General features: G+C 35.0%; 1 protein-coding gene across 1 annotated transcript; it reads right to left on the bottom strand.

Moving 5' to 3' along the window:
* Nucleotides 1-2,106: 2,106 nt before the first annotated feature.
* On the bottom strand, nucleotides 2,107-4,393 carry LOC141529485 (uncharacterized). Its single transcript, XM_074246027.1, has 3 exons — nucleotides 4,192-4,393; nucleotides 2,817-3,766; nucleotides 2,107-2,709 (listed from the first exon to the last, which is right to left on the bottom strand). Exons 1-3 carry the CDS (start codon nucleotides 4,391-4,393, stop codon nucleotides 2,107-2,109), a joined length of 1,755 nt encoding a protein of 584 aa, XP_074102128.1.
* Nucleotides 4,394-14,287: the final 9,894 nt, after the last annotated feature.

Raw genomic sequence — 14,287 nt, 5'->3', positions numbered from 1 at the left:
AAGTAATACAGCAGGTACACTTGATAAATAAATGTTATCACTGACTCTAAACCTCTACATGTAATCAATCAATTAATCATCGAAGAACGAGACGCGTAGTATAACTGTACGATCAAGCGAACCCGCCGAAGGCGGGCGAAGCTCGATCGGGATTATACGTAGCGTCTCGTTCGAAGATGATTACTACCCTCCCAATATTCTGCCCAAACAATTTTTTAACGGTAACCCAGTAATCATCTTGGTACTAGTGATAACATATGAATAAAAGAGAACCTAACACTCTAAAACTATAAGTCCGCAAGGGTGCGCGCCAGGCGATGGAGGCTTGGCGCGGGGAAAGGATTTCAAATTTAAACTCTAAAAGTTGTGTAGTCGACACATACTTGACAGTACTACATGTAATCAATCAATTAATCATCTTCGAACGAGACGCTACGTATAATCTCGATCGAGCTTCGCCCGCCTTCGGCGGGCTCGCTTGATCGTACAATTTTGTATTCAAATATGGTAAGAACTTATTTTTTTATTACTTATTTACAAATTTAATTTATATTGTTAAGAAACAATTTCAATATTTGACGGTAGTTCAAACAATTTAAAAATTTTTATGAATAAATTTTAACGGAGGTCGCCATACAACAGATAAATGTTTTTGTTGTTTTTATTAAAAGAGTCGTAATAAATAAGGGATTGCACATGCAATGTCCGACAATTATAACGATCCTGACCGACAATTCAGTTCCGCGTGTAAGTCATCAATAATGAAATAATTTTAAAAACTATTCTGAGCTTCAACTAAATCAATTTGTTTTATCCTTTATAGAATCAACTATTGGAACTGTGCTATTCTGGCGCATCGAATCCGGTCGCCATAACTGAAAACTTGGTGGACACCATGTCTGTTGGTCTAATCAACACAGTAAAATCACCTCTTCTTGTGATTAATAAAGATTTTCTCTCGAGAAAAACTCAAATTTATTATCCAACTCATCCACTCTACATCTTGTCAGTAGAAACAACTGGACAACTACAGAACCTTCCAGTGTTGCTGGTCATCACCGTTTTGGAATATAAAATCAATATTTATCGTTATTGGCAAGGCTAATAAATTTTGTCGAGACAGTGCTCTGATATTGAAAGAGATGTGGAAATTTGAACTTTTGTCATCTTTCGTGGTGTGTTTCAAAACCAATAATTGATTGATCAAACGAGGCGTCGTAATGTCTCGCACGAGAGATTACGAAGGTAGTATCACTACTTTTATGTTTCAAACCACAAGTTCAGAGCCTAAGAATTTGATTTACGCGCGGCTACCGGCACCTGTGGCGCCACCGCACTACTTTTTCTCATCTAGTTTAAAGCTAACTAATTTTTTCCTATGTTAATAATCGGGTTGGTATCTCCGGATGGCAGTTGGGTGGGAATCTCTCGTGCGAGACACTCGGATAATTCAGATCAAACTTCGGCCGCCTTCGGCGGCCTCGTTTGATCAATCAATTATCCTTCGTGTCTCGCACTTCGAGATTACGAAGGTAGCTGTTTAGAGGTAACATTTAAAAGGAAATGTAGTAAACTATATTCCTTGTTTTTTTTTTTTTTTTTTTTTTTTTTTTAATGTTTATTTAATGTATTGGGCAAAGTGTATTGGAGAATCATCAGTATAATAGAGAAAAATTAGTTTACTGTGAATGTCTATTTTTAATCTACTTGTTTGATAAAATTGATAAGACGAAGTTATCAGATCCAACTTCGATAGGTTGCTTGTAGAAGGTCGCATATGTTTGAGACTTTGGGGACCAACCGGCAACCTTCTTTATTTCCTGCACACTAACGCCTCTTTCATATGCCCTGGAAGTTGACGCATGCCTTGTGGAATGCGCGGTAAATCTCTTATCCACTCCAAATGATATAAGCGCTGCCCTTATCCAGCGACTTATGATCTCACTTTTGACTGGACCATGAGGTTTATTAAATAAGATCAATAAGGTGTCCGTACTTTTTCTCAGTTTCTTAGTCACTTCCAGGTATTTAATTAGAGTCGGCGATACAAAGTTCTGGTTTTTCTATGAAGAAAGGAACTTTCAACAAGGGCTGAGGTACCCCTCGTCAACTTGTTTTAATTCTATCCGGTATTCGAATCTCAATCTTTGACTCCAAAATCTCAATATTAGCCACTTTGATTAAGGCAAGTGTCTGCGCTCTATGTGCAGTACCTAAAGCCAGGAGCACTATCAATTTGTGTGAAATATCTTTTAAGGATAAAGAATCCAATGGGAATAGTGATTCTAATTTTTCCAAGACAGGATCCACGTCCCAGGTAGAATGGTATTTTGGTAAGCTAGGACGCATTTTATACGTCCCTTTGATAAATCTAGTGACTAAAGTATTGTTAGCAATATCTATACTCGATATCAACGACAGAGCAGCTCTTGCTGCATTGAGCGCACTGTGTCCAATTCCTTGCTCAAATCTTTCCGATAGAAATTTGAGGGTTTTGCTGACCGACACTTCAAAGGGATCCTTCGAAGCCTGTTGATTCCATTGCCACCATAAATTTAAGGTCCCGTTATACTGCTTTAATGTTGAATCCTCCAAAGACGCAATTGTAATATCAATTGCTTCCTTTGGAGTTCCTCTTCTTAAGAGCGCCTGGCTGATAAGTTGGCGACAACCAGCGTAAGCTTCGATGACAACGGGTGATGCTTCAACCTGCAAGGAGAAACAAGTAAATTAACATTTGGATTGAACCAAACCCAGTCGCCCACAGTTAATCATTGGAAGGTAGGAAACCAATTTTGCGTGGGCCAAAAAGGTACGACTAAGATATCTTCAGCCCTGTCATCTCTTATTTTCTTAATTACTCGAGTAATCAGGGAGAAGGGGGGAAATGCATAGAAAAACCACTGGGTCCAATTAATTGTCAAAGCATCGAATGCAAAGGCCTCGGGATCTCTTCGCCATGAACAGTATCGCTGGCATTTAGAGTTTATGCGCGATGCAAAAAGATCAATCTCCATAGTCCCGAAACACTTCGTGATCTCATCAAATGCAGCATCAGCTAACTCCCACTCAGTGTCCGTATTATCAATACGAGACGAGTAATCTGCCTCGCAGTTGTCCTTTGAGGGTATGTAGGTGGCGTGTACCCACAACCTTCGTTCCTCACACCAACTCCAAAATTCACAGGCTAGATCATGCAAGCCAGCAAACCGTACACCACCCATTCTATTAATGTAGGCCATGGTAGTTGTGTTGTCTACTTTGACCAAAATTTCGACGTCCCGTAAGTCTGCTGCGAAGCATTTCAGTGCTAAAAGCGCTACTTTCAACTCTAGGTGGTTGATATGAAGACTTCTCTCTGTTTCGTCCCAGAGACCGTTAGCACTCTTACCCTCACAAAATGCTCCCCAGCCTGATAATGAAGCGTCCGAAAAAATTGTCTTTATGAATTTATACTCTCTAATAGTCCGATTAGCTAGCGGTATGGCCCTCATCCACCAGTCCCAATCTCTCTGTACAAATCTTGGCATTGACATCATGGCATCGAATGACCCTTCATTACTATTTAAGGCCCGAACCTTAGCCCTCTCGAATAATCTACAATGCAATAACCCGTATTCAACTGCCGGACAACATGCTACCAATGATCCAATTAACTGAGCAAAATCCCGGATCTTGAATTTTTTCTTTTTCTTAAAGATTCTCATCTGAGACAATAGTACTAACTTCTTATTTTCAGGCAACTCAACTTTCATAGTGATTGAATCTAGTAAAAACCCCAGGTATTTACATCTAGTTTTAGGAATCAAACATGATTTCTCCTGATTGATAATAAACCCCAAACGATTGAGTAAATCAAGTGTTTGTTTAATATTGTCTCTACATTCCTCCATTGATCTACCAAGACATAAGAAGTTGTCTAAATACAACACCGATAAATAGCCACGCGACCGCAGATCATTTATAACAGGCTTTAAAAGCTTAGTGAACACAAATGGACTAGTGCATAACCCGAAAGGAAGACATACAAATTCGTATAATTGGCCATTAAAGATGAATCTCAGATACTTTCGGTCTTTTTAAAAAGGACACTACCAAGGAATCAACCTCTCGGGTATACTGATTCAATGATATAAACTAGCCTCTCGGGCCAAGAGATTTACTCTTGAATTTAATAAAAATCCAATTTACCTTCATCCAATTGATCTTCAACAGACTCATGGTCATCCGCTTCGGATGATTCAGGCAATTCTTTTGTCGTAATGGCTTGTTGGATAGATGCAATGCTAGACAGCATTCCACTCATTATATCCTCCAGTTTACGCAATCTCTTCGAATTACTTCTTTCCTCAGAACGATCTCGACTCCGTGATCTCTTCTTCTTGCCGCCCATCGTGTTCAATATTTAATAATAAACTCAAAACGATAAAATTTATAATTGAATCTAAACGTGTGGTCTGTGTAACACAAAAACAATGAATGAGAAAAAGTAGTGCGGTGGCGCCACAGGTGCCGGTAGCCGCGCGTAAATCAAATTCTTAGGCTCTGAACTTGTGGTTTGAAACATAAAAGTAGTGATACTACCTTCGTAATCTCGAAGTGCGAGACACGAAGGATAATCAAACTTTACTTTATACTTATAATCCTTACACGGATCGAGCTCGGTATTCGTGGATTGCTGTTAGACAAGAAAAAAATTTTGAGCAACGATGGACGCTCTATAAGAAAGCATTCACAAATGGTAAACTATTCTTATCTATTATGATCGTAACTACTCATTTTCTAACTAGTCAAACTTTTTCTCTCTGCTCGCAGATTCAAGAATATGCAATACTTCTAACTTTGATAAAACTCAATTTATAGACGGTTATCTAGTGAAAATAATTGCATTTAAAGCAGAAACTTATCAAAATCTTGTATTTCCAAATTTGAACATGCAAGTCGAAGTTCATCGTCATGAAAATTACCGTGATCGTCATAAAAAGTCTCACTTTCTGAGACGTGGCAAAGGAGATATTGCAGCGGCTTTATTTAGTACTCATATACTAAAAAAGTATGTCAATATAATACCAGTGCTTTACGAATCTCATTATTCAATAGTAACTCTAAAGAGGTCATTTACGTACTCTTTTCGTGAAGTTGTCATTACGTTAGATTATCAGACTCTGTTTGCAGTAATAAGCATAATATTGCTTATTTTTATCATAATAGTAGTAAGCAATCGGTATCACGTACGGTCGGCATTTTTCGATGTATTAAAAATGTTATTAAGTATGGACATGGACTCACTCTTTGGTCGTCTGTCAATGAAGTTTCTGTTTTCTACCGCGTCTTTTTTTATGTTTGCATTTGAGCCTGCAATTGAATCTCAACTGTTTGCTCTATTAACCCGTCCACAATCATATACCATTGAGAGTCTTGAAGATTTGCACGATCATTAGTACCATGTTTATTTTCCCGGTGCGGTCAATAAAAATTTTATAAACGAGCAATTGTGAACAACCGATGAAGACTTGAAATATCTTCACCCATTAAAGACGGATAATCCCGATGATTGTTTAACACTATTAAATGAAAATAATACTGCAGCTTGTGTTAATAGTTCTGATATAATGTTAGAAAGTGCTGTAAATAAAAATCTACTCCTCTCCAGCAAGTTTGCTTTTATTGATAATACATCCACTTGGTCACGTAGAAACTGGGCTTTAAACGATCGAGTCGATGAAAGAATATTAAACATAGTTGAAGCTGATTTTGAAATTCAACTTACAAGATATTCCCAACTTAATGTATTAAAGACTATGAAATCATCATCAAATATATGATTGCGATGAAATAACCGAAGACATTCTATACTACGTATATGTAGCGTTTATGATATGTCAAATAATTGGAATTTGCACATTAATTGTTGAACGTTCGATTGTACGGTTTTGGCGATAATATAAAACTATACTTTCTTTCCGAGAAAAGTTAAATTTTGTCAATTTTTAAATAATCTTTTTACTATTTATACTATCTTCAATAACTAAATTAACGTGTCTGAAATAAAGAAAATTTTCACATAGATCAAAATATTTCTCTTTTTAAATTTTTTTTTTTCACCTAACTATCATGTTAACTCTGTCCATCATACCCGACTAGAAATTACTTTGGGAATGCTCAAGGTATACATTGGGGCCCCATTGGATTTCAACGGGACATGCCCAAGAGGGAAAACCCAACGAGGACTCAATGAGAACCCAATTGGGAAAACCCAACGTAAAAATAATAAATTATTGCCAGTTTTTCCCAATTGGGATCTCTGTGGGACCTCATTGGGAAAACCTAACGTAGAAATAATAAATAATTGCCATGGCATAAAGTTTATTTTATCTGAGATCTATTGAAAAACTGGATTGCGAAATACATAAATAATCTGTAAATTTAACCAATCGTTAATTTAGATAAAAAACAATCATCCAAATATGTGTGTGCTTATATTAGTTGTATATATTTGTCATAAGTAAAATAGAAATAAAAATAAAAATTAATCGTTAAGAAAGGTAAAGCACCCAGTAGATAATAATAAAAAATTCTGAAAACTGTTCAAATTCGCGTAAAATGCCACTTAGAGGAAAAATCAAAATTTTCGAAAAATTCAAATTTTTGAAAAAAAATTTTTTACCAAAATAATTTTCAACAGAAAACCTCTACAAAATTGTATTTTCAAGTCAGTTAATTAAATCAATAAAAATACATTCTCGAAGCTTGAGCATAACATAAAGTATATCACAGTCAACCGATCGAGTTGATGTGCACCAAATGAGTATTGTATTCTTCAGTATTCCTGCTTGGACCAGCAGTAACGTGAAGGACTGACGAAACTAAGAACCCCAGTTCGAGCCCAACCCACGCCAAGGATTTTTTCAATCGATAAGTCTGTATCAATGTAAATAAAGATCGTAAATAAGTTCAAATATGATATGAGTATCGGATCCTAAATTATTCTTAATTTTTTAAAAAATTGTACTATTTTATTTCCAAAATTTAGATTGAGCTTTGATGGGGATTTTCCCATTGGGCCCGAGGGATTGCCCAATGAGGACCCCATTGGTCTTTGCGTTACATCCCAATGTGGGGCCCCAACAGGGGATCCCAATGGGGACCCTATTGGTTTTACTTTTAAATTTCTGGTCGGGATATTAATCACGATTTAGAAGTACCCAAAATCGAAAGAAATAAGACTAGAGCGCAAAGCACAGGCACCATGCTTAGAGAACTTGCGGTCCCAACAACTGGTCATTATGCTACGACGTCTCGTTCTCGATGATTACAGATGTAGTAGCGTCAGCTATGTCCAAATCCACAACTTTCAGAGCTTAAGCTTTTAAAATTCTCAGTGCTGCCACCCTCGTCCGTGGCGTTCTGTACTACTTACTTACCTCATATAGTTTCGTTGTGTCCAAACAACAACATCGAGAATATAACAGCTTATTAAAATATTATTATTTAAATAAATTTTAATAAAAAACAATGTCGAATGACAAGAAAAGAAAACGTTCACGATCCAGATCAAGTGATCGAAAACGTGAACGTGAAGATAGAAAATGGCAAAATATGCAGACGCAACTGGATAACCTTACAAAAATTGTCGAGTCACTTGCTAGACAGACAACTAATAAAGTCCAGGAGAATAATCAAAAAGATTTAACTCTAGGTAAGATTCTTATAGTGCAGTAAGCAAATAATTAATGCATTTTTTTTTCAATACAAAAAAAAATTTTTTTGTATTTATATGCACTTTGTGTTTTGTCAATACGACTAACGCAAGCCTAACAAAGGTGACTAGACAATAAGTCAAGGAGCAAATAGCTCAAGTTCAATACGAACTTTTCTTTGATTGTTTTTTCCTTGAGGAAAAGTCATAAACAAACGTAGTAACTTACTACATAAATAGTGACTAAAACCTTCACAATACGTGTCAAGAGTTTTATTTACATCAAAATTTCTCTTTGATTTTTATAGAGCAAAAATCTGATGAACAATTAACATCCAAAAAGGATGGAGAGCAAGATACTTTGCCTGACGAAGTAGTTGAAATCGCGGTTAGTTCCCCAACCAAGGTGCAAGATGAAGAACCCCAAAAGAATGGATCGACATTAGGTTTGGAGGTACTAGAAATTTTGGGAGAGGATCCTAATGTTAAAATGGATAATTCAGTTGAGCTCTACGCAGAAATAAAAAACCGCTGGTAGACTTGGATAAAAGAAGGTCTTTCTGATGAAGTAAAAAAGAATTTACTTAAAAAATATTTGAGAAAAGGAGAGCTATATATTGAACCTCCTAAAATAAATCTAGAGATTGTGGGAGCTCTGGCGGAAGTAACCAAGAAAAGAGACCAGCATTTTGTGCAAATTCAGGAATAAGTGGAAACGGCAATTATTGCAGTTGGATCTGCTATCTCACTACTCCTTAAAGATCCGGAGAAGGAAGTCGATGAGCTAAAGCTCTTGGAGTGCCTCAGCGATACTGGGAAATTACTAGCTGAAACTTTTCATCAGCATTCAGCAGCTAGAAAAGCATACATTACACCAGTTATGAAAAAGAGCTGGTAGATTCGATCCACTCAGAAGAGTGGCTTTATGGTGATTACATGAAGAAACAAAAAAATTTTTTTTTTTTTTTTTGTGTGGTGGGAAGTAACCATCTTCGAACGAGACGTCTTCGCATAAAATCGATCGAACTTCGCTCGCCTTCGGCGAGCTCGTTTGATCGGTTTATAAAACAGCCGTGTTGCTTATAAGAACAAATATTGAACCACTTGGTCTCCAATTTGGTTGTAAGTCCTTTTTCACGCTGCAACTGGTGCTGGTTGAAGGTGACAGACGTCCGCTTCTTGCAATTTTCAGGGACAGCTCCGGTATAAGAACTGGGCCACAATCCGTGGATCGATCACTTTAGCAAGTTTATCTTATCATTGACCGGCTTGTTCTTGGACAGGTATTCGTAGCTTAGAGCCGGGGTCCAGACAATGCTAAAGGTAAAGAAATTAAAGCACTGTTTTGCTGGAAAGCTGTTGTCTTTACAGGTCTGGTCATTGACGGCGACTGCAGCATCTGGTACTAGAGGAAGATCACTTACCTTTCTGGTTTGACCTAGACCTGGATATGCTGGATCTCTCATACGGATGTAGAAATAGTTTCTACAATATTATAGGAAACATTCTCGTACTATGAAATGATGGGAATAATTCAAATAATGTTATGGGAATCATTACTATATCATTATAGGAATCATTCCAATACCAATATAGTAATAATTCCCATAATCGTATGACAACTATTTTTATAATATTACAAAAACTAGTTCATAATAATGTAGGAATGATTTGTGTACCGTTATAGAAACCATTCTCATAATGTTTCAATGTATAGGAAAAAAATGGTCATTTTTTTATTACAAGAATTCTCTTGTGACTCCTACTTCGATCGCATTCTTCTCATTTGTTACTAAATAAATTATTCACAAAATTCTTAAATAAATAAATGTGATTTTTACTTGTATACAACCTTAGTGTGTTTTTACAAGGAGAGGGTGGGGATTATTTTTACTTCCACTTTTGTCTCTCATCTGTTCTTACTATGTTTTATACATTAGTAACTACCACATTTATTTCCTTTTTTCCTTCACCCTCTCGGTGAGGTAGATTTCTACCCCACCTTAATGCGTTCGAGGTAGCGGCTGTGGCCGACTTACGGTCGGTACTGTACGCATTTGCCTGTGCCTGCCCATTTAAGCTTTAGCACAGTGACCAAGGAAAACCACAGAAAACCTGATCAGTACAGTTCGGCTACTAGAGCGACCCTCAGCGGTTGTTATTGAAATCAATTTTCTAACAATCGCTGGGGCTCGAACCCGCGCCTATCGGCACGATATCTGTACAGACTAACGCATTAGTCCGCACGGCTATCGCGGCCGATTCACAAAATTCTTTTAATGTTTTATTTTAACGTATTTTTTTCTTGAAAATCAATATCCCTTGGAATAATCATTACATTCTAGGTCGCATTAGTTACCAGAAACAGTTGAACATGACACAAAGCTTAAAGCACGTACATGTGATATTATTGATCCGACATTTTTTTGCATTTTGCCAATGACCATCGAATAATTCAATACTTTTCTAATACAATGATTGTCCTTGAGATACATTAGTTATAAGTTCGGATTCATTAGAAACTTATATATACATGCATTGTAAATATCCCAATCTATCTTGATAAAAATGTGTTTGTTACAAGCAATCAAGGTCACAGTCAATTCTTTCCCTATCGGGATTACTTTTCAAATTGTTAACTTTAATTAGTTATAACCATATCTTTTTGTTTATCAATCGTGACCAAACTTAGATTTTAAATACAATTTGGACCGATTCTGACCGGTAGATTTTGAGGAATCTCAAAAGAACTATGAAAAAAAAATTTTTCAAATCAAGTTTTGCTTGAATAACTTTTAAACGGCTCAATCGATCAATTCTAAAAACTCATCAGCTTTTAACATAAAAAAACCACGTTGATCGCCACCAAGCTGGTCAAAATCGATTGATTCGTTTGTGAGTTATCGTTGACGAAAGAAATCAAATAAAAGCGTTTTTTCTGAATTGCACTGAAACTTCCAGTCCTATCAATTTGTGTTTGAAAATCTATCATAGAATTTGAAAAACTGCGTAGAATGCCGCTAACCGCGTGGCAATCGGTTCATTCATTCAAAAGTTATTGCGGTTTGAAAATTAAAAAAATAGTGTTTTATTAAACTTCTATCAGACTTTTGAGCTCGGAGAGCTCAAAACTATATGAAAATTATATTTTTGAACTCTTCGAGTTCAAAAATGTAATTAGCGCAATTTTGAGCACTTAATTACGAAAGTAGCGGGAAGTTGCAAGGATAGCCTTCAGGATCAACCGTTTTCTTAATTTTTTCCATTTAAATACCCTAGCGGTTTCAACGACTCGGCGTAAACTCGGAGTTTACGCGGAGTTATTATGAACTATACTCCCTCTCGGAGTTTAATCGGTGTGAAAGCGGAGTTTACGCGGAATTTTAGAGCTGTATGCAAGGAGTATTGTGTGCAGTTACGACACAAAGTCACAAAAGTGTATTATTGGAGGTTTCAAAAAGTTTTTGAAAACGATCGAGTCTATGGAAGAATATTAAACATGGTTGAAGCTGGTTTTGAAATTCAAATTCAAAGATATTTCCAACTTAATGTATTAAAGACAATGAAAGCTGAATATAGAATCAATCAAATATATAATTACGATGAAGTAACTGAAGATAATCTATACTACGTATATGTAGCGTTTCCGATATGTCAAATAATTGGAATTTGCATATTTATTTCTTCAAAAAAATATAATTTTCGGGTCATGTTTAGCTCTCCGAGCTCACAAGTCTGATAAAAGTTTAATAAAACACTGTTTTTTGAATTTTTAAACCGCAATTCCTTTTGAATAAATGAACCGATTTTCACGCGGTTGACGGCATTCGACGTAGTTTTTAAAGCCTTATGAATAATCTTTAAGTTTAAATTGATCGAACAAGAAATTTCGATGTAATTCCAGAAAAAAAAAATACTTTTCACGGTTTTCTTTTAACAACGATATCTCACGAACGTATTAATTTTTTATCAATTTCAGTCTAGTACTTCATGAATTAATTGATATTCTAGCATTTTCCGCAAAAACCTACGAAGAAGATGTCTTGGTAGTCGAGTTCCCAGCTCTTCTGACATCATCTTAGCCTAATACTTGATGAATTAATTGATATTTTAGCATTTTCCGCAAAACTCTACGAAGGAGATGTCTTGGTAATTGAGTTCCCAGCTGTTCTGACAACCTTTTTATTTTACGCACACTAAAAATCCTAATTTTGTAATTTATCAACCTCATAATTAAATTTAAATCATTTGTCTATTTTCATAAATCTCCATTTTTCTGAATGTCTATTTTTACTAATTTTCATTTAAGTAAGTATTCTTTTTTAGAAATTTATTTATTCAAATGTCGATTTTTACAGATTTCATATTTATTGATGGGCATTTATATAAATGTCCGTTTATTCAGTTTTCCTAAAATTTAAATGTCAATTTTTTCATTTGTTCATAAAATCATACGTTTATTAAGTAACTATTCCATTTATTCAATTGTTCATTTGTATTTTTAAGCATTTTTATTGATTTTTCTTTATATTGCTATTCATTTTCATTAATGTCCATTTAAAATAAAGTCCATTAATTCATTTGTTGATGTGAACTCTTTACCATATACTTGTATTTCTGTTCAGCGATATTTTCAAAAATAGGCATTTCATTTTTTTCAGTTGGCCATAAGTGCAGTTGTACATTTATATTTATTTTTTTTTTTATCATTGTCCATTTATTTTAATGTCTAATTTGACTTAAATATTTTTATTGTTATTTTCAAAAAATCAAATGTCCATTTTTTTAAATTTCCATCTCAATTTATTCAAATGTCTATAAATATACATTTCCAATAATACAAAAGCAATAAGAACAGGGATAAATTAATGACACGCATAGTATGTACATAAACAATTTTATGTATATGAAATTGAACGAACGATTAAATAGTATTAAGGAAAATCGTTTTTACAATTTTGATTAAAACTAAGATCAAGATCATCTACATCCTTATGAAAAAAATACACAAGAGTTTATATGGGAATTTACATAGAAAAGTATGTATTTCCTAGCGTATGGCCATCATTCTGGTCGTGGGTTGTATACTATTTTTCTTGCTCTCCAGCCGAAAGTATGCAACCCCGTGGAAGGGCTTTTGCCGGGCGTGAGGAGGGACGAGGCTTTGCTAGTAGGGGCGGGCATACAAAAAAAAGTAAAAATGAATAAATTTAAAAAAAATCAGTTATTTTGAAGTTTACTAACAAATGCTCTGATTAAGAATGATAACGTGTACAGAAATTGTCACAAATATTTGAACTCGTTCTGATAACAGAATTTATTTCTTCAAGTTGATTAAAAATTAGTTTTTAATTAGTAATCCCCGGCTAAGAAAGATTGAAATTAAATTATTAGAAGCTTGTAGAGTACATGGATTGTTCTATAAACATTGCTTTACGAGCTGTCAAAACATAAAAGAAAGCAAGTAAAATCTACAAAACTTATATTTCACTTTGTAAACTTTTTATATAAATTTTTATGCATGTTATTATTAAATAGTTCATTAACAATGATCTCGTTATTAAAAATTATTTTTATTTCATTTTGACATTTTTTGGATAGTTTATGCGCTGACACACTGATAGAAAAACAATCTTGATTCAAGTAACTTTCTTGAAACAAGAAATAGATATATTTCTTTCAAGAATTTTTGTCTCTTGGTTCAAAAAAGGCGATAACATTGATTCAAGATGTTACCGACTTGTGTTAAGAATGGCTTTTTTTGAGTCATTAATTTACTTATTTCCAAGAAATAACTTTTTTTTTTCGGTATAATAATTAAGTTCTATTTAGTTTTTGAAATATATTTTGATGAATTATTTTAAGTTTTTTAAACGATAATGTTATTTTAGTTGAAAAACTAAATATATCGATTGAAGATAATATAGCTCTTAAGCCAAGAAAATCTAAATCAAGACAAGAAATTCTTGAAGCAAAATAATCATTTGTCTTCCAAAATAAATTTTTAGATCAAGAAAATATCTCTTGAGTCAACATACATTTTCTATCAATGCACGTTACATCTAGAAGATGTTGTAACTGTTACACAGTTGAAACTCGCTGTATAGGCCAGTCGCGCCACGAAAATATGAAAAAAGGCGAGGTTTTGTGCTGTCAGGCCAGAAAGTATACGTAGCACGCATGCGCAAGAGCAAGCCACAAAAGTTGCTTTTTCTGGAGTAAAATGCGGCCCGAAACAGCGTACTTTCGGCTAGGAGAGCAAGAAAAAATTATTTGTTGAATAAATAATTAAATAAATTGAGAAAAGGTAAAGCAGATAGAGTATTAATTGCGGTCCACTTCCCGCCCACAGAGTAACTTTCGGTACCTTGCTGTAAAACGTTGACGATCACGTTCACTGCTTGTAGTTGTAATCCAGGCTGTATTTTCGTCTCAACGTTTAAACATTTAATGCTGTATATTGTAACAGCAAAAATCCAACTTCCCTTTCCCCTTTCATTATCGACCACGTAATTGACATCTCGGTAAGTAAAGGCTTTCCCTTACCTTTTGATTTTGACAAGTAGTTTCGACTTATCACCGGGCGTG

This window comes from Cotesia typhae, unplaced genomic scaffold (assembly GCF_013202065.1).
Source record: "Cotesia typhae breed Kobodo isofemale line unplaced genomic scaffold, CoteBio_Ctyphae contig_48, whole genome shotgun sequence".
Lineage (NCBI taxonomy): Eukaryota > Metazoa > Arthropoda > Insecta > Hymenoptera > Braconidae > Cotesia > Cotesia typhae.
The sequence above is the reverse complement of the archived record's forward strand: the minus strand, read 5'-3'. Positions and strand labels throughout refer to the sequence as shown.